The sequence below is a fragment of the Ursus arctos genome, unplaced genomic scaffold (assembly GCF_023065955.2).
Source record: "Ursus arctos isolate Adak ecotype North America unplaced genomic scaffold, UrsArc2.0 scaffold_7, whole genome shotgun sequence".
NCBI classification, from domain to species: Eukaryota; Metazoa; Chordata; class Mammalia; order Carnivora; family Ursidae; genus Ursus; species Ursus arctos.
In genome coordinates this window covers 67,253,578-67,274,889 of record NW_026623089.1, presented here as the reverse complement: position 1 = coordinate 67,274,889, position 21,312 = coordinate 67,253,578, and the positions used below count along the sequence as shown (strand labels likewise).

Here is a 21,312-nt window from a genome sequence, read left to right as displayed (position 1 = left end):
ATTTTCTCAGTGAGCCTTCCGAATTTTGCTAATAGGCTGAACCTGAATCAAATTTCTCTGTACTGACATAATGAAGTTTAGAATTTCCTTATTAATACTATCCTATTTCTACCATCATATGTAAGTAACAGCCACTGGAAACATGTTTTTTGTGGGGAAGGAACACAAAAAGTCAAATAAAAATTTGCAAAAGCAAATCATCAGATAAAGGATTTAGTTGAACAAAAAAAAGAAAAGCCTTTTTAAAACAGTTTTGTTCTTCATTCTGTCAACATTTATCAAACACCTGTTAAGTGTCTGGGATACAGCAGTGAACAACAAAATCTGTAGAGACTTGTAGAGTCCACATCCTAATACATGAAAGAGAGACAATATAATATATAAAGAAACCACATAGTACGTCAGAAGGTTTTAAGTGCTATGGACAAAAAAGAGCAACATAAGAGCTACAATCTGTACTGGGTTTGTAAGGAAAACCCTAATATTGGGGGGAAGGGGACTTAAAGCAAGATTAAGCCTTTACTAGGAGTTAGGTTCTAAAATCAATAGATAAATTAAATCCATATGGTAAGAAACCAATAGTACCACTTACTAGCTTATCTTGGGCAAGTTCCTTAACTCCTATGTAACTTTTTCCCACTTATTTAGCAGTAAGAATAATATCTATAATTTAGGGATATTGCAAAGGTCATAAAGAACAGCAGCTAAAAAAAACAACAACAACAACAACAACAACCTCTAACTGGCCCAAAACATCCACTTAACCCATCATTCACATTCCTGAATAGAAGAATTAAAATATTAGTTAGGGTCTGAACTTAGTTATGTGCACCAAAATGTCTCAAAATTAAATGACAATTTTTATCATTATCAGAGTGATACAAACTAAACAAAAAAATTTTTTTTTCTCTGAGATAGAGAACATTTTCCCCCAACTGTTAATTTTTCAACAAGAGAAAAACACAAAACAAAAACATGACAACCCAACATTTTTTTAAGTGACTTATTTCAAGCAACTAATTATTCGTTCATTTGTTTAACCATCCCTTGGGACAATCTGTAATCTACTCTGATAAGAAATGTGTAGAAAACAGACCTAACTTTTTGTTGTTGTTCAATTATTAGGAGGATACTCAACATTTGAGCTCACACAAGTATCCCTTAGGGAAATGCTCTGCGTGCCATTAGCACTATTCTTAATGAGGAAAAGCACAGAACTCCTTTAGTTCAATGCCAGAATTGTTTTATCTTCAAGCCAAAAGAACAACTATTTGGAGTAACACCAAAACAAGCATTTAACAATTACAAGCAGCAAGCTATTCATAAACATCATATTGTTAGTGCTACTCTAATTATAAGTAACCTTATTTTATTTCAAATAAAATACCTGTCAGCAAAATTTTAAGTCCCAGATACCTCTTTATTAACTGCTTTATTCCTTAACTTTAAGAAAAAAACAACTTTATTGCTTCAGCTTAAAGAATCTCATTTTATTTTAAGGACTTAACTACAGAAAAGTGAGATGCAAGGAATCCTTAAATATTTAACCCAGGAGTAGGCAATCTTCGAAAAACACAAAAAATAAAGGCCTAAAATGAAATTGGTGCTTCAAATAATCCTCAATGATACACTGAAGAGGGAAAAATCTAAAGATTTATTAATGCCCTATCTAAACTCTTCAGGAAGGAAGTGCCTCCTTCCTGACATAAAAAACATTCTTTTGACTCAATGAAATGTCCCTTTTGTCTTTTTTCTTCATTTCTCTGTTTTCTTCTAAAAGCCAAGTGCAACTTTCTAGGTTTCTTTTCATGTTATTATCCATATGGTCCTTGCTCTTGTTTAAAGTCTTTCCTTACGCTTTACTCATTGATGAAGAACATACAAAACAGATTACTGGGTGAAATAAAGCAAATCTACCCTGCCCCGCCAGAACTTTAAGTTTTTAGGATCAGTAGGGCTCACCCTTGAACTAGTATGGAATCGGAAAGTTTAATCTAAACACATCATATGACGAAGCACCAACATTGTGAGGAAAATATTCCAGTTTTGACAGAAGTACAAAAGTTTTAAGCATGGACTGAAGTCAAAAGTGAAGACTACTGCAGCCAGCTTTTTTATATGTATTATATTGCCATGAATTTTTACAAGATAAGCTTATCGCATGATGTGACAGAAAAACGATCAAGCTTATGGAAATTTCAAACTCTTGCCTTTAGTTATCCAAGTTAACAGGATACTTAGAAGCCGTAGAATGCGATCTGTTCACTTTGAGGCAGTAAGACAGACCGCACTGCTTCTTCAGATCAGGGACTTTCCACAAACCGAGAGATCCAACTTGCTCCCCACCACCAACTCCACCACCCAGTAGCCCTTTGGATTATACATGCATACCTATTTACACACAGCAGGACCACTCTGACTGAAATATAAGTCGGCCATGGATCTGTCTCTAGTATGGTTCAAGCTGCTACTCCAGCTCACAGGGAGAAAACAATAGCAACGCGTCACTGGGGCTCCTCACGGCAGTATAATACTCACATATCAACAAATGTAAACACCAGTGCTCCTGTTTATTGATTTTTTTTTTTTTTTAAGTAATCTCTACTCCCAACATGGAGCTCAAACTTAGAAGCCTGAGAATAGAGTTGCATGCTTTTCCGACCAAGCCTAGCCAGGTGCCCCAATACCACTGTTCCTGATCTATATCCGTGAAAAGATCTATAACATACCTGCAGCCTGGAAATGCCACTTTTGGATTCCAATCAACCCTGAGAACTGACAAAGGGAAATGTGCTGGATGTACAAGCTTACCTCCTCCCCAATCCACTTCCACTAGGAAGAGGCAGATAAAAATTTTAGGAGATCAAATAGAACAAGGCAAACATTGCCACAAACATTATCTGCCCCATGGGGTGCCTGGGTGGCTCATTCAGTTAAGCATCTGCCTTCGGCTCAGGTCATGATCCCGGGGTCCTGGGGTCAAGCCCCGTGCATGGGCCTCCCTGCTCAGCGAACAGCCTGCTTCTCCCTCTCCCTCTGCCTGCTGCTCCCCCTGCTTGTGCTCCCTCTGTCAAATAAATAAATAAAATCTTAAAAAACAACAACGAGATTATCTTCCCTACCTAATAACAACTAGAAATATCAAGTACCAAGAGAAACCTCACCAAAAGGATTCTGACAAAGAATATCATCAATAGGAAAGGCATAGCTGTTTTCACTAAACATGGCATATATTTTCACAAGACTGCCATGAAGAGATTTTTTTTTTAACTTTTAAGTAATCTCTACACCCAACATGGGGCTCGAACTCACAACCCCAAGATCAAGAGTCACATGCTCTTCTGACTATGCCAGCCAGGCACTCCTACACCATAAAGACATTATTGATATGATCTCCTGATACAAAGTACTGCTCTGGAAAAAGGAACTAAGAATTTGTCAATAGCGGCTATGTAAAAAAAAAAGAGTTATAATTTAAAGTGTATAAATCTTCAATGTGTAACTCAGGGCATTTTTACATATGTGTATACTATGTAACACCACCCAGTTAAAAATACAAAACATTTCTATCACTCCAGAAGGTTCCCTCATGCCTCTAATCAATAACCCCTGCCCCAGCTTCCACTCCCAGGTAACCACTATCCTGCCTTTTAACTCCTTAGATTAATTTTGCCTCTTTTTGAACCTCACTTAAATGGAATTACACAGTAGATACTCCTTTGTGTCTGCTTATTTTACCCAACAGAACGTATGTGAGATTCATATTCGCTGGTATGCATGTTTATCATTTTTTTTTTGCTATGTAGTTATTACACTATACAAATATACCATAATTTATTTATCCTTCCTCCTGTTGATGGATATCTTGGGTCATTTTTCAGTTTTAGGATATTATCACTACAGCTGTTACCAGCTTTCCTGCATATGTCTTTTGGTGACATGAGCCTCACTTCTATTGGGTACATACCCAGAAGGGATCATGCAGTAGATACATATTTTTAGCTAGATAATGCCCAAGTTTTTTAAAGTGGTACTGTCAGTCTTTATAATTTAATCTTGCAGGTGAGTAAATGGTATCTCATTTGGCTTTACTTTTGCATGACTCTAGTGAATAATGCTCAGCACCTCTTCATATGCTTATCAGCCATATCAATATTCATTTTGAGGCCTCGTTGGAAGTTTTTGCCCATTTTTTTCTAAAGTAATCTCTACACCTAACATGGGGCTTGAACTCAGGATCCAGAGATCAAGAATCACAAGCTCTACCCACTGAGCCAGCCAGGCACCCATGTCCAATTTTTAAAATCGCCTGCCTTCTTGTTGATTTGTAGGAATTCTTCATATATTCTCTATGTGAGTCCTTTATCCAAGTTATGTGTCTTCTCTCAGACTTCAGCTTGCCTTTCACTGTAATGACGTGTTCTGATGTCTTCATTTTAATGAAATCCAATTGATCCATTTTTCCTTTACCAGTTAATGCTTGTGTCACTTCAAAAAAATCTCTTCTACTACAAGATCATGAAGATATTCTCATGTTTTCCTCAACAGGCTTCCTTTCATCCTTCCTCTCACCAGTAATTAGACCTTCTCTCCCAAACCTGCCAAACCTGTCATATTCAAGGTCTCCCACGTGACAGCACAAACTGAGTTCATTAAATCTTGTTTATTATGTGTACTCTTACTTAAAAAAACAAATAAATCTCTGATAGTAAATAATAAATGATTATGGGAATGGATCTCCTTTGGGAAAGTACTAGAATGACTCTTCATACAACTATTTGAGTTACCACTTCAGTTTCTAGTAACACACTCCAGCTTTAACTGATGTAAGCAGGTACTTTCTTTTACTGATATTAAAAGACATTTCAGGTGGTTGCCAGAGGTAGGACGTGGGCAAAAGAGGGATGTAATGCACAGCATGGCAACTACAGTTGATAAAAATAATAACACATCTTAAAAGTTCATCATAAGAAAAAATAATTCTGTAACTATGTATAGTGATGGATGTTAACTAGACCTCTTATGGTGATCATTTCACAATATATACAATGTACACCTAGAACTAATATAACATGATATATCAGTTATACCTCACTAAAAAAAATATACACACACACACACTAATAGGTGACCCTTGAACAACACAGGTTTGAATTGCAACCGTCCATGTATATGTTGATTTTTTTCAATAAATATAGTATAGTACTATAAATGTATTTTCTCTTCCTTATAATTATCTCAGTAACACTTTCTTTTCTCTTACCTTGAAGAATGCAGTAAATACACATAATATACAAAATATGTGTTAACGGACTGTTCATTATATCAGTACCATTTCCAATCAATCGGAGGCTATTGGTAGTTAAGTTTTGGGGGAATCAAAAGTTTTATGTAGATTTTTGGCTGTGTGAGGAGTCGGCACCCCAATCCTAACCATTGTTCAAGGGTCAACTATATATATATAACTACTGAGCAACAACAACAAAAGACATTTGAACATACTACAGCTTGATGTTTCTGAAAAACAAGTTGAAATTATAAATGTTCACACTAAAACTGGACACACTGAGCAGGTACCACATAAATTCATTTCTCATGATGAAATGCCCTGAGTTCAGTGGAATCACCTATTTGATAGAAACAGAGAACTTCCATATACTTCTATAAATATGAATCAACCTTTGACTTTATCTTTTTGAATTATATAGTATTTCTCCTGTCAATGAATTCACGTTAAGAAAAGGATGAGGGGGGGCGCCTGGTGGCGCAGTCGTTGAGCGTCTGCCTTCGGCTCAGGGCGTGATGCCGGCGTTATGGGATCGAGCCCCACATCAGGCTCCTCCACTATGAGCCTGCTTCTTCCTCTCCCACTCCCCCTGCTTGTGTTCCCTCTCTTGCTGGCTGTCTCTATCTCTTCAAATAAATTAAAAAAAAAAAAAAAAAAGAGAGAGAGAGAAGGATGAAGGGAAAAGAACCAAGCACTTTAAATATTTATGTGACTGATTTGTACATATATAGTGATTTGTGTTTATATAAAACCCAGTACTATCCTAAAATTCCAGTATTGAGTCACACTATGAGATGTTGGGTCCACCTGGCTAGGTAACACATTCTCTTTTATAAGCCTACTCAAACTGAAACTCAGAGCCACCAGTGAGATATTCCCATAGTGGGAAATGAGATGTGCCCTGTGGGAATACACCCTACATACTTAAGAATAAAGTTCATTCTGTTAGGTCTGTTCTTTCAATGACTTTATTAAAACCTATCAATGACTATTCTACATAACTGGAAAAATAAAGCCAATTAAATGTTTTTGGATTATCTTTATATTATTATTCAGAAGTCCCAATTGTTAAAGCCAGTAACATTTCACCAAGTGTCAATTAAAATTCATGCAACTCACACATAAACCATATAACACACTATTGTTTTGTTTTTTTTTTAATGTTACCACTGAAGTGAACCTACACTTACCTGTAGTAATAGCTCTATGAAATTGATGCATGTCTTCTCCTGAGAGCTCTTGGGCTACTTGCAATATCTTTTGTCTGACACCATCCAATTTAATTTCTGATTCAGTCAGTATCTCTTCCATATCAGGAGCACTATAATGAAGATATTGGGAACTTTTAGAGTATCAGCCAGATGCTTTGTTAGTGAAAAGCTGAAATAATCTAAATATCAATGAACACAGGGCTAAATAAATATTATATCTGGATGCTTCTAACTCAAAACCACAAAAATATTTCATTAAAAATATGTAAAATCAGGGGTGCCTGGCTGGCTCAGTTGGTAGAGCATGAGACTCTTGATCTCAGGGTCATGAGTTCAAGCCCCACATTGGGCACAGAGCATATATATATAAAAAATATGTGTATAAAATATGAAATCTGCTCACTGACAGCAGCTGTCTTTGGGTATTGTGGCTGACTTCTTTCATTCAGTATCTTTATTTTTATACAATTTATTATTTTCCTAAAGATTACTACTTTCTAAGTTTACTATAACAATGTATTATTTTTGGTGGAGAAATACTTACAAGATGACTTTACACAATAACATGGCTTTTTCTAAAATATTAAGATCCCCTGTCACAGTTCTATTATTTCTTTAAACTGCTGAATATTAACGTCAATTCTTTTAAAATTGCAATTTGTATTGAAAAAGTGTTCATAATTAATCGAAACAGTGTTGCTTCTTTCCATAATACAAGCTCAAGTTCAAGAGTAACTTAAAATCTTACCATAAAGTAAGCTGAGAACTCATTAAAAAAACAAAAACTAATTTTAGAGTCAGGTAAGATAAAACAAAGTTAACAGTGCCACATTCCAATAAATCTATGGCAAATTCACTTCCACTTAATAGAATAAAATAAATAAGACAGAACAAAAATTAAATTATTAGCAAATTATCTTAAAAGTTGTAAATGAAAAAAGTTGTAAATGAGTGACTAGAATACGTCAGTAATACATTTTTTAAAGATTTTATTTATTCATCTGAAAGAGAGAGAGAGCATGAGAGAGAAAGAGAGAAAGAGAGTGCACAAGCAAGGGCAGGGTCAGAGGGAGAGCGAGAAGCAGGCTCCCTGCTGAACAGGCAGCCTGAAGCAGGGCTCTATCCCAGGACCCTGAGATCATGACCTAAGGAGAAGGCAGCTGCTTAAGTGACTGAGACACCCAGGCCCCAGTAATATTTTTAATAATAAAAAGATGATAAATTATATCTGGACTTCCTTAAACACTTTATAAGATATACACTGTAAATTCTTCTAGAGGCATTTGTAATTTTTAACAAGAGTCTCTGGGAGTTAGTTACCGGGTGGGAATTTCTAACCTCACGTAAAACAGAGAAGCAAAGAAAGCCAATTAAATGAAATAGGAAGCAAACAACGAAGCGAAGACGGAAGACAGAGAGCTGCATTCATAAGATATTCCTGAATCTTTATAATTCATTTCCCTCTCTGGTTAGGGTAGTTTAACCTGTGTTGTTTTTTTTTAATTTGTTTATTTATTTGAGAGAGAATACATATGCATGTGAGCAGGGGAGAGGGGTGGGCAAAGGGAGAGGGAGAGGATCTCAAGCAGACTCCACACTGACTGCAGAGCCCAACATGGGGCACAATCTCTTGACCCTGAGAGCATGACATGAGCCGAAACCAAGAGTTGGACATTTAACCAACTGAGCCACCCAGGTACCCCATAAGCTGGTTTCTTTTATTTGCAACCAAGGAATCCAGAATATATACAGAGCCTACCTAGAAAAAAAAATAATCTTACAGAAAGAAATTTCAAAGAAAAGATACCTTAGAGCTGAAGGAAAAGGAACTTCCAAAGAAGAATTAAGCAGTCAATAGTATCATATGCTACAAAAATGTAAAATAAGTACTAGATTCAGCAATATGAGGGTAACAGGGCAATTTCAATAATTGTGAGGCAGAAAAGCAGATTGCAATGAGTTGAACAACGAATGGGAAGATAAATAAAGCAGGTTTCAACACGGATCTAATATTAAAATTTTGCATGTATCATCCAAGTAAAGCTTGGCTCTAATAAACCATTATAAAGTTAGTATTTTCACAAACAACACCTATATCACGGAGTGATCTTAACACAAAATTCCTTGCTGCTCTGAAAATAAGAACTTTCCCTTCCTATATTGATTAAAATATTTATTCTTAAAAACTACTTGCTACTGGGATGCCTAGGTGGCTCAGTCCATTGGGTGTCTGAGTCTTAATTTTGGCTCAGGTCATGATCTCAGGGTTATGGATTGAGCCCCACATTAGCTCATGGTGGGCACAGAGCTTGCTTAAGAGCTCTAAGTCCCTCTCCCAGAGAGACTATGGACTCCAGGAAACAAACTGAGGGTTTTAGAGGGGAGGGGGGTGGAGGGATGGGCTAGCCCCAGTGAAGGGTATTAAGGAGGGCACGTACTACATGGAGCACTGGGTGTTATACGCAAACAATGAATCATGGAACACTACATGAGAAACTAATGATGCACTGTATGGTGACTAACATAATAAAAAAAATAAAAATAAATTAAAAAAAAAAAAAGATTCTCCCTCTCCCTCTCCCCCTCAGTCCACGCTCACTCACTCTCCTAAAAAAAAAAAAAAAAATCTACTTGCTGCTAACATCTTCTGATCCCAGGGTTCATAGAATAAATCACAGAATAGTCTAACAGCTAGTTACTGTCCAATGAGGTATAAAGCATTACAAAATACATACACGATACACATTAAACTGTATGCACTGTAACAAATTTTAAAGATATTTACTCACCTTGTAATCCTGTGGAGGAGAAAAATTGTCCTTTTACTTTCAACAGTTATATCCCGACTAAGTTTCACAAGTCTCTCGTATTTGTCATGTCTTGCATCAAGTTCCTGCTGAAATGCTAACAACACATTATAACCATAAGCATGCATATTCTATGCTTCAAGCCTATCAAACAACACTGTTATGCACAATAAAGCAATTATTATTTACTCTATAAAAATGAAGACCATATCATCTCGTTTATTTTTCAAGTACCGGGAAATCAAAGACCGCTAGTAACCAAAATATTCTTTCTTTAAACACAGGTATGCTTTAACTGGGTTTTACCACTCACAGCCTCACAATAAGATGTACATATTGTAAAACAAAAACAAAAACAAAAAACACCTCATCTAGTAAACATGAGATTGTTACCACAGAATTATCACAGGAGACTTAAAAAATTACTTACCTAAGTTACATAACACTTTTTTAAATCACCCTACCACATGCAATATTATCTTCCCCGACAAAAACCTGGATTTTTTAAATTAAAAGTTTATAACTTTTAAGGACATCAACTTTCTGAATTTCTAAGGCCCAGACACTGAAATACCATAAACCACTTAACTCTTAATTTATCACCACTTTATTTCAGAAGCACTGTCATGCCAAAGACCTAGAAAATTGCCTATCCTACAGGGAGTACAGAGATGTATCTTGCATGAATTAAAAAAACCCAGAACTTCAATAAACTATTAACCAAATTAACAGGTTGACAGGGACCAAAAACATCTGCTCTTATATTATTGAGATAATAATTAAGCTGGGATTTTGCCTAACATTTCAAGACAATCAAAAGCTTTCCTTATTTATTATAAATATTAATGACCACTGTGAATAAATACTATGAATACAAAGTTAAGTAAGACAATTCCTATCCTCAAAGAGCTCAGTCCAGTGAAAGACTAAGATGTAAACAAATAAATAAAATATGTAATAAATACATGTAAAGGTTCAGGAAAGCTGGAACCACATTTTTGTTTACTACTAATACATGCCAGAACACAGTAGATGCTCAATAAATATTTCATTACTAAATGGATGAATGGATAACGAATAAATGCAACGTCTGTCAATAAATTTGCTTGAGAGAAAAACCAAAAAGGCTTCCAAGGAAGAAGATACGTGAGCTAGATCATGAAGAAAACCAGAGTTCACCAGATGGACAATGGGGACAGCAAATGAGAAGCAACTGCAAGCCTAAAGAACTATGTGTGAAAAACCAGGCAGAAACAAACAAAGCAACATATGCTTGGAAACAAGCAGCTGTGTATAGGGTGTGTCAGAGTATAAGGATGGGGAATACTTGGCCCACTGCAGTTTTTCCACTGCGTATACAGTTGTATCAATACACTCTCTACTCAATTACAATTAGTCTTATACCTCTGAAAATCACTGTAGGTGCCGTGGTGTTTTTAAAATATGCCCAGAAATTACTTGAGACTCCCTTCAAAAGGTGGAATCTAATTCCCTTCCCTTTAAACATGAAGCAGTTTTTAAACTGCCTCATTTTTAACAAACAGAAAGTAGCAAAAGTGACAGTGTATTATGTCTGAAATCAGGACATAAGGAGATGGTGGTTTCCTCCTTGCTCTGACTGGGGAAGCTAAATGCCATAACATTAGGACACCGAGAAGCACCATGAGGGGTTCCATGTGAGGGCCTAACTTGTCAATTGCTGTGGATTGTCCAGCCCCAATCCAGCCTTCAGATAAGTGTGAGTTAGAATCAACAGCTCAGGCCCTCTCAGGTTCCTGAACAACAGAAACCATAACATATAGGAGGGTGGATCCAGAATGACAGGAAGGGGAATTTTGCTTTACGTTTTGTTTTGAAATGAGGACCAACTTGACCAAGTTAAAAGGAGGACTGTGAATAACATACATACATACACACACACACACATTATATAAGTATAGTATATATGTATCATGTATATGATTTACTAATAGATTAGTTCCCACTCTGTCCAGTGTTACAATCAAAACAAAAATGTAATCCCTGTCTTCAAAAGTCTAGTTGAGGAAACAAAACCAATATATGCTTAAAAGTTAATTAGATATATATGTGTATATATACATCTAACTTATATACAGCTGATACATATTCGGGTACACAGTAATTTTTAGTTATGTGGCATTTCTGATGTTAATTAACCGTTTACCTTGTAAAACTGTAATAAAAAAAAAGTCAACACTTGAGTGATCTGGACTTTAATGGCAGACCCAGGACCACAGCAAACCTCCAGGTAAAGTAAAAGAGTCACACAGGCACATCTTAAATTCTGACGGGCTGTTTTGCGTGCGCAACATGTCTAAATTATCCTTGCTACAACCTCTTTCCTTCTCTTCCCTTTGCCAACTTCCATTACAGAGAACTTACATTTGAAGGCCAACATCACAGGTGAAGATGAATTAACATCCTTCCCTTCTCTTCTCTGGTTATGTGGGAAATTGTCATGCTTCCTTTTCCTGAACCCTCCTGATCCTTACGTAGAGAAGGAGAAAAAAGTTGGATAGGACTCTTCCACCATCAAGAGTTGACAAAACTAAGGTCGGCTAACCCCTTCCTTTCTCTCAAATCAGCGCCCACGGGGCCCTCGCCTTAGAGGCTTTCTCAACGGACTGACAGAACAGCAGCCCTGTCTTTTCCCCCCCAAACCTTAAGCTCACCTCACCCAGGCCTCCACCAGTGGCTTCCCTGATCTGGCACAAGGTGGAGCAATTACCGAACTAAGATTTAAAAACACAGCTCGAGGATTTAAGAAAAGGAGAGGTGTAAAGAGGACCGATATGGCCGGGAAATCACCGGGGCCACCGCCCCCCGAGCCTGTATGGGGAGAGGGCATCCCTCAAGGGTGAACAGAAGTGGAAAATGCGACAAAAAGGATGGAGATCCTCCCCCTTTGAATAAATAACGCCCAAGGCCGCTGAAGACGCCACCTTCTTTGCTGCTCATGTCGTCACGACCTACGGCGAGATGAGAGGAGACTGAGGCCCTTGGAGCCAGCGGAATGCGTAAGGTGCTGGCCGGAGAGCCTGCCGAAGACCCCTTTGCAGCCGGCGGACGTCGACGCACTGGCCGGAAGCGCGCGCCGCAACTACTCACGCCTCTCCCTCCGCCCTCGCACACTTCCGGCCTGTGCACCGGCCCCGCATCCACAGGCTCCGCCCCGCGCGCGGCCCGGGGACCTCGCGCCCGCGCGCCGTCGTCGTGCCTGCCCTCTGCTGTGCCTGAAGACAGAGGGATTCTACACGTTTCAGTGCACGCTCTGTTGATAAAACAGATGATGGAGGCGAGGCCTGTGTGAAGGTAGAAAAGCGACGGAAGATGTACGTGATTTTTTTTTTCCCCTCAAGGCGCCTTTGGAACACCCCCGCATTCCCCTCCCCGTGGACCCAGCCTTCCTCGCGGGGAATAATGGGGGTTGTAGTTCGCTTGCAGGCGCCGGCCCTCCGGCTCTCCCGACCAGGCTGTGAGGAAGGAGCGAACCCTCGATCGCCTATGGGAAGGTCTTCTCAGGATCGTGGCCGAACCCTACGGAGCTGGGAGTTTAAACTTTCCATTCCTGGCGGTGACGCCACCAGGTAAAGTGATGGGAATATGCAAATCAGTAAACGTAGGGCGTTAGAAGCGTTCTCACAAGGTAAAGCCCGCCCTCTATGCTCCTCCCCCAGCTCCTGTGTCCCCCCCCCCCCCCCCCCCCGCCCCGCATCTACCCTTTCCTGCGCCTTCTTCTCCGCGGTGTCTCGCTCTACTCGGTTTCTCCTGGCTCAACCACGGGGTGGGTGTGCGACCTTGAGGGTAATTAACCTCTATCCGGTTTCTTTATCTGTGAAATCGGGGTAGAATAGTACCTGCGCCGTAGGCTTATTTGAGAACCAAATGAGTTAATACTGCGGCTCATTGATCCATGTCTGTCCTTTCGCATAGTAAGTGCTCGATTAAATATTAGTCTTAATACCCTTCTCCCAGCGTCGCGCTCCAAAAAAGAAGAGAGAGAGGTTGGTAATAACAGGTGTACACCACCAAGTTGTGAGCTTTTTATTTGGGGCAGGTACTGCCGTATCTTATTAGACTTTTTGCATTTTATAAGCCCCCACCCGTACCCCTGGAACCCATAGCGCTTGTAAGCCTCCATTAAGTGTTGGAGAATGCGCTTCCTGTCATCAGGATGGGTAACTAGCAATCCGGCATCTTCTACATATAAACTCAGGGTAAATCTTGGTGAATTGGCTGGCCTAGGCTTAGTGGGGAAAACACAAGTGTATTTTACTATGCTTTCTTTGAATAAGCTCCATATTGTGGGCATGTATTGTACACACAGCCCTTGTTAATTCTTCCTTGTTAATTTAGGAACAAAGGAATAGTAAATGAAACAATTAGACTAGAATAAAGTGGTAATTTCAAGCCCGCGACAGGAGTGTGTTATAGGAAGGTTTTCTGCTCTGGCTAATCTCTTGAGTGTCTCCCAACTCTGAAGCAAGAAGTAGCTACCACGCATCCATTTCTTTGCAGCTCTTCAAATACATGAATTGATTAAACAAATTCCTTGCGGATAACATAGGCTGCTCAGGACTCTTGCTTTGTAGATTTGGGGCAAACAATTCCGAGTTTGTGGGAGGTCTGAGCCTGCTAACATCCACCAGTATCCACCTTTTCTGATTAGACATAAATTGACAGCGGCGCGGTGAGGGGGTGGGTGGGGGGAAGGAATCCTCTGATATAAATACAGTCATTTTCATGTGACTCCCTCTAGGTGCAAGGAAGCCAGTAACTAACTTATGAACATTTTTAGAGTCAATATTTGTTTTACCACAGTCTGAGAAAAGGGTATTTTTTTCCTAATTCTACTGGAAGAGCAGCTCTGAAGACCTCAACTGTCCAAAACCTAGATCAGCCCTATTTCTTTCTCCAGCCACCGCTCCTGTTCAAGTGTTCTAACTACAGCTGCGTTACTTGAACTGCTTTTCACTGCTTCCCATACATGGTACGATTAGAGCACAAAGTTTCATAACCTGTAATGACTTCTCAAAGTAACCAAAGGAGGTGAATCCCAGGGACACTTTCCCAGCATTTATTTGCATATGCAGTTTCACCAGCTGCTCCTTTGTCAGGAAATACCTTTCAACCTCTGGTAACCTGCAGAAGGCATCTCCATCTTGTCTCCTTGTTTTGTTGCTTCAGATGCATACACATAGTTTTGGTATTTGGCAAAACATATTTTTGTTTTTAAAGGAAAACTACCGCCCCAAGTTGGGAAGCGGAAGGTAAACATTTTCGGTAAGACCTCACTTTTTGGAAGTTTTCCTTCCTCCTCCTCTTGTTGCATTCTAATTGCCCACATTTGATTCTGAATAAAGCTGTAAGCTTTCCAGAGCACCTGTTTTTATAAAGCCTCACATTTGTCACCTTTATAGGAAAAAAAAAAATCTGATATCAAAATTGGATTGAGGTTTTAAAAAATCATGTAATCAACTAAGAGAAGAAATACAGGTTCTCAAGATATTTTCTATTTTAGCCTTTACCTTATTGTGTAGTTGTTAAATAAATTCCGTTGGGGTGGGGGGGTTATGGGAAATTGCCAGAATCTTGAGTGACCATTTTTAAAATAACCATAATATTTAAAAGCTATCTGTAGGGCCTGAAGTGGTATTGTGAAGTGTACACATACCAATTCACAGATTTATTTTTCAGGCAATTCTGGGATGTAGTAGGAGAAAATGATCTTTCTTCCAGTTCTTTACTGGAGAGGGAAGCTAGTATTTGAGGGAATAAAAAGGGATGGGCAAAACCACAATGAGATACCACTTCACAATTGGGAAGATGGCTATAATAAAAAAATATGTTTTTTAAATAAATAACAAGTGTTAGTGGAGATATGAAGAAATTGGAACTCTCATTGCTGGTAGGAATGTAAAATTGTGCGGCCACTGTAAGAAGACAGTTCGGCAGTCTCAAAAAGTTAAACATGAGTTATCATGTGACCCAATAATCCCACTGCTAAGTATATTCCTTGTACATGAAAGTTCATAGCAGCACTATTCATGATAACGAAGAGGTGGAAACCAGCCAAATGTCCAGCAACAAATGAATAGGTAAACAAAATGTGGAACATCTCTACAATAGAATATTATTCAGCAATGAAAAGGAGTGAGGTACTACTCATGCTACAATATGAATGAACCTTAAAAACATAGTGAAATAAGCCCATCACAAAAGATCACATATTAGATGATTCCATTTATTTGAAATGTTTAGAATACAAAGATCTGTACAAAGTAGATTTACAGTTCCTTGGGTTGAGAGGCATGAGAGGGAGGGGGGAATAGAAGGATAGCTAAATTTCATGGGGTTTCTTTTTTAGGTGATAAAGATGTTCTAAAATTGTGATGATGGTTGCATGTATCTGAATATATTTAAAACTATTGAATTTGTCACTTTGAATGAATTGTAAATAAGTGGATTATATCTCAATAAAGCTGTTAAAAATTTTTTTGAAAGAGTGATGGAAACATTCATTTTTAATGCTGTAGGTATATACATGTAGATACGTAGACATACTTAAGTGTCACTAAGGAAGAGCATTAACAATGTAGCTTGAATTTGTTTTTAAAGATAATTTAAAAGATGTAAAGTACTTTAACCTTACAAATCTGATAATCGTCACAAATATTTCCACGCCTGATTTATGCCTGGCAATATGATTTGTGCCATAGAGGGCACAACCATTTTCTTAATGATTCAACAAATATTTATTGAGCACCTACAATGTTCTAAGGATCGCATGTCCCTGTTCACATAAAGTTTATTTTCTAGTGAGATGAGACAGACAAGGACAAAATAAGTATGTAGCATTAGAAATTGATCATTGCTATAGAGAAAAATAAAGTGAAGGAAAGAAAAAGATGAAGGATAGAGTTGCCAGGGATGAAGGTAAGTTGCAATTGAAATAGGGTAATTGGAAAATACCTCATTGAGAAGGGGACATGTGGGCATAGATCTAATGGAAGTGAACAAGTCGGCCATGCAAATAGCTGGGGTATTTTCTCTTCCCTGTGTGCTAGTAATTCTCCTCTTTCTCCTATATTATTATTTTTTTTTCTTCTGCTCTCTACTGCATCATTCCCATCACCTTACAAACTTGCTGTCATATCATCGTCTTAAAAGAGTCTCCTGACCACTTCTACCTCCAGCTTACCCACCATTTCTCTCTCTTTGCGGTAAAACTTTTGTACTACCTCTATTCCCATTCTTCCTGGTCCATCTCTAATCAAGCTATGACTGTTCAGAAATTCCTGTTGCCAATATCAGTAATGACTTCCACGTTGCTAAACCTGGTGATCAGTACTTATTCCTCATCTCACTTGACCTATAAGGAGCATTTAACACATTTACTCCCAGTGCCACTTCTAGGCAACACATTCTCTTGGCCCTCCTTCTCCCTCACTAGCCAATTCTCAGTCCTTCTTTGTTCATCTTCATCTCCCCAAACTCAACAATAAATTGCTCGAAAGACTTCCTCTCTATAACACTTATTCTCATGTCGATCTCATTCTGATGGTTTTAAATACCATCAATAATCTAATAAAACCTCACTTTATGTCTCCGCTCCTGAAAACGCGTATCCAGTTTCTAATATTTATCTCAAAATTAACATGTCCAAAATTGAACAGCCCAGTCCCCCAAAACCCATCTCTTCAGCATTATTCCCTATTTAAGTTAATGTAAATCTCTTTTTCCAATTGATCAGACTGAAAAACTAAAGTCATCCTTGACTCCTCTTTCACATTCTACATCCTGTTTGCTATGGACTGAATTGCATACCCCAAAATTGCTATGTGGAAGCCTTAACCCTCAATGTGACTATCTTTGGAGATAGAGCTTTTAGGAGGTAATTAAGGTTAAGTAAGGTCATGAGGTGGGGTCCTAATCTGATAGGACTGGCGACTTTACAAAAAGGGAGAGTGCATACATGTGCGTACACCAAGGAAAGGCCATATGAGGACACAGCAAGAAGGTAGCCATCTGCAAGCCAGGAAGAGAGGTCTCCACCAGAACCTGACCATCTTGGAATCTTGATCTTGGACTTCCAGCCTCCAGAGTGTGAGAAAATAAATTTCTGCTATTTAAGCAACCCAGTTTATAGTATTTTTTAATGGCAGCCCAAGCAGACTAAGCCACTATTCTTTACTATATCCTATTGGCTCTACTTTCCACATATATTCAGATTACAACCAATCCCCCCAAATTCTATTTTCCTGTTACCCAAGCTACTGTCATCTCTCACCTGAAATACTGCAGTACTCTCCTAACCGAATATAGATGTCAGTCCTCTTCATCAAGAGGTGGAGTCAGTTTTCTCTCCCCTTAAAACTGAATTGGCCTTTTGCCTTGTTTTCACTAATAAAATATGGAGGAAGTGGTACTGCACCAATTCCAAGCCTAGACCTGAAAAGACCCAACAGCTTCTGTTTTAGCTCTCTTGGAACCATAAGCTACCATGTAAGATGTCTGAATATTCTATTGGGAGAGAGGCCTGACCAGCCCCCATTCCTTACAACCAACCCAGCTGAGGTGCCAGCCATGTAAGTAAAGCTATCTTGGGCATTCCAATCCCAGCTGAACTCCCTTCTAAATGCAATAGGATGACGATGCCAGCAGTCACCACCATGGAGCAAAAGAACCATCCATCCAACCCACAAAATCATTAAAACCACTCAGTCATTTTTAAAGCCCTTAAGTCTTAGGGTAGTTTGTTATGCAGCAATAGGTAACTGATACACACTGGTGTCCTATATTCAATTTTGCCAACTTTCAGTAATTTTTCCACACAGCAGTCAGTGATTCCATTAAAATATAGATGATGTTACTCCTGTACTTAAAACTTCAAGGATACTCCTCTCCCTCAGAGAAAGAGTTAAAGTTGTTACAAGACCCTACATAGTTGGCCCTAACCACCACCTCATCACCTTGGTTCTCATCTACTATTTGCTAACTCTATTCCATCCTCTTTGACCTTCTCCTCTCAAATAGGCTACACATGGTCCTGCCTCAAACCCTTAGCACCTGCTGTTCTTTTAGCATGGATGGCTCTTCCCACAGATTTCTTCAAGACTTGATATTTTCTTCCTTCTCATTGAGGCCTTCTATGGTAACCCAAATAATGGCCCACAAAAGATGTCTACATCCTAGAAAGGGGAAACCCCTTGCACTGTTGGTGGGAATGCAAACCAGTGCAGCCACTCTGGAGAACAGTACGGAGGTGCCTCAAAAAGTTAAAAATAGGGGGCGCCTGGGTGGCTTAGTCGTTAAGTGTCTGCCTTTGGCTTAGGGCGTGATCCCGGAGTCCTGGGATCGAGCCCCACATCAGGCTCCTCTGCTGGGAGCCTGCTTCTTCCTCTCCCGCTCCCCCTGCTTGTGTTCCCTCTCGCTGGCTGTCTCTCTGTCAAATAAATAAATAAAATCTTTAAAAAAAAAAAAAGTTAAAAATAGAACTACCCTACGATACAGCAATTGCATTACTAGGTGTTTACCCAAAGGATAGAAAAATACAAATTCGAAGGGGTACATGCACCCCAATGTTTATAGCAGCATTGTCAACAATAGCTAAACTATGGAGAGAACCCAAATGTCCATCAACTGATGAATGGAAAAAGATGATGTGAATGAATGAAATCTTTCCATCCTCAAAGACACGGTTGGAGCTAGTGTATTATGCTTAGTTAAATAAATCAGGGAAAGACAAATACCATATGATCTCACTCATATGTGGAAGTTAAGAAAGAAAACATAATGTATAGGAAGGGGGAGAAAAAGGAGAGGGGGAAACAAAGCATAAGAAACTCTTAGAAGGGAGGGTTGATGGAGGAAGGTGGGTGGTAGATGGGCTAGATGATGATGGGCATTAAGGAGGGCGCTTGTTGTGATGAGCACTGGGTGTTGTATGTAAGTGATGAATCACTGAATTCTCCAGAAACCAGTATTGAATTGTATGTTAACTAACTAAAATTTAAATTAAAAAAAAAACAAAGATGTTCACATCCTAGTCACCAGAACTTGTTAAATATGTTCCCTTAATGGCAAAAGTGACTTTGTAAATGTAACTAAATGTAAAAGGATCCTGAGAATAGGGAAATTATCCTGGATTATCCAAGGGGCCCAATGTAATCACAAGCATCCTTTTAAGTGAATGGTGGAGGCAGGAGAGTCAGAAAAGGAGATAATGACAATAGAAGAAGTAATAATGATGAGATTGCGGGCTGGAGGCCATGATCTAATCAATGCAGAAAGCCTCTGGAAGCTGGAGAACAGCAAGGAAGCCAATTCTTCCCTAGAGCTTCCGGAAGGAATGCAGCACTGCAAACACTAGATTTTAAGCCAATAAAATTTTTGACTCATTTCTGACTTCTGACCTCTAGAACTATAAGATAATCAATTTGTGTTGCTTTAAGTCACGAGTTTCTGATCATTTGTTATAGCAGCAATAGAATCTATCTATAGACATAAATTCTAGCAGTCCTACCTAAAAGGGCAACCATGTGCTTCCTGGCACTTCCTGTATCCCTTCTATATCCCTATATCCTTCCTCTATCCCTTCTGTATATATTTACATGTATATATATCCCTGTACTCTTTCGTATCACTTTTAACAATCTTTTAAATTGAGGTATAATTCACATAATATAAAATCCATCCTTTAAAAGTGTGTAATTCAATAATTTTTCATGTATTCACAAGATGGTACAACCATCGCCACTACCTAATTCCACAACATTTTCATCACCCCAAAAAGAAACCCATGCCCATTAGCAGTCACTTCCCATCCTTCCTCCTCAGTTGCTGGCAACCACTAATCTATTTTATGCCTCTGGGATTTGCCTATTCTAGATATTTCATACAAATGGAATCATGCAGCATGTGGTCATTTGTGTCTAGCTTCCTTCACGTAACATAATGTTTTCGCAGTTCTCTCTCTCTCATAACACGTATCCGTACCACATTCCTTTACATAGCTGAATAATATTGCATTGTAAAGGTGTACTACGTTTTGTATATCTATTCATCAGTTGATGGACATTTGGGTTTCTGCTTTGGGGCTCTTATGAATAATGAACCTTCGCCTACAAGTCTCTGTGTGAATACATGCTTTCAGCTTTCTTGGGTACATACTTAGGAGCAGAATGGCTAGGTCATATGGTTCCTCTCCATTTTTAATTGGCTTACTAAGTTCTATGAAAAACCTTGTTCATCTGTTAAACAGCACTGAATATATTTATATTAATTGGGGAAGAATTTATGGCAGTGAGTTTTCTATTCATTCTATAAACTATGGATATACTGTATCTCTTGATTTATTACTTTTTTTTAACGTTCCCCATGAATAGAATTTTACTTAACTTCGGTTAGATTCATTCCTAGGTTCCTTATAGTTTTCATTAGCTTTATGCTATGAACCTCACACTTTTTGTAAATAGTGTGAGTGGGATCTTTATTTTTTATGTATCAAATTGGCTATCTAACTAGTGGATAGATAATATTATTTTGAGCCAGAAAAGCTTGAATATTAAGTCTGTGTCAAGGATAATGTTATATATAAAGATTCACTTTTAAGATATTTAAGATGTTTAGAGCTGCATTATAACAGGAAAAAATATTAATAATATTTGAACAATAAATGAATGACTAAGGTGAGTATTTGGAAATGGATATTTGGATATTAAGATATTGTCACACAGAGAAGTATACGACTGTATAAGTGAAAAAAGGCGAATATAGTTTGATCACAACTAGGTATGGAAAAATACACAGAAAAACATTTTTAACATACTGTTCACAGTATGTTAAAACCGTGAATTGGGGACAATAAAGTTAATGGAGCAACTCTTCTAGAAAGCAGTTTGTATTAAGACTTTTTAAAATGTTTATACCAGGGGCTCCTAGATGGCTCAGTCAGTTGGGCATCTGCCTTCGGCTCAGGTCATGA

General features: G+C 38.5%; 1 protein-coding gene and 1 non-coding gene across 2 annotated transcripts in view; one reads left to right on the top strand and one right to left on the bottom strand.

The window, feature by feature from the left end:
• The window catches only part of TSNAX (translin associated factor X), a 36,262-nt gene extending 20,447 nt beyond the window's left edge, over window positions 1-15,815 (bottom strand). The window contains exons 1-4 of the mRNA XM_026504174.4: window positions 12,269-15,815; window positions 11,709-11,813; window positions 9,288-9,402; window positions 6,478-6,608 (exon numbers count right to left, since the gene is read on the bottom strand). Coding sequence (XP_026359959.1) covers window positions 6,478-6,608; window positions 9,288-9,402; window positions 11,709-11,813; window positions 12,269-12,284 — 367 coding nt within the window. The 5' untranslated portion in view covers window positions 12,285-15,815. The remainder of the gene's footprint in view (window positions 1-6,477; window positions 6,609-9,287; window positions 9,403-11,708; window positions 11,814-12,268) is intronic.
• Window positions 6,778-6,850, top strand: TRNAK-CUU (transfer RNA lysine (anticodon CUU)). Its single transcript has one exon. It is a non-coding gene; the product is annotated as a tRNA-Lys (tRNA).
• Window positions 15,816-21,312: the final 5,497 nt, after the last annotated feature.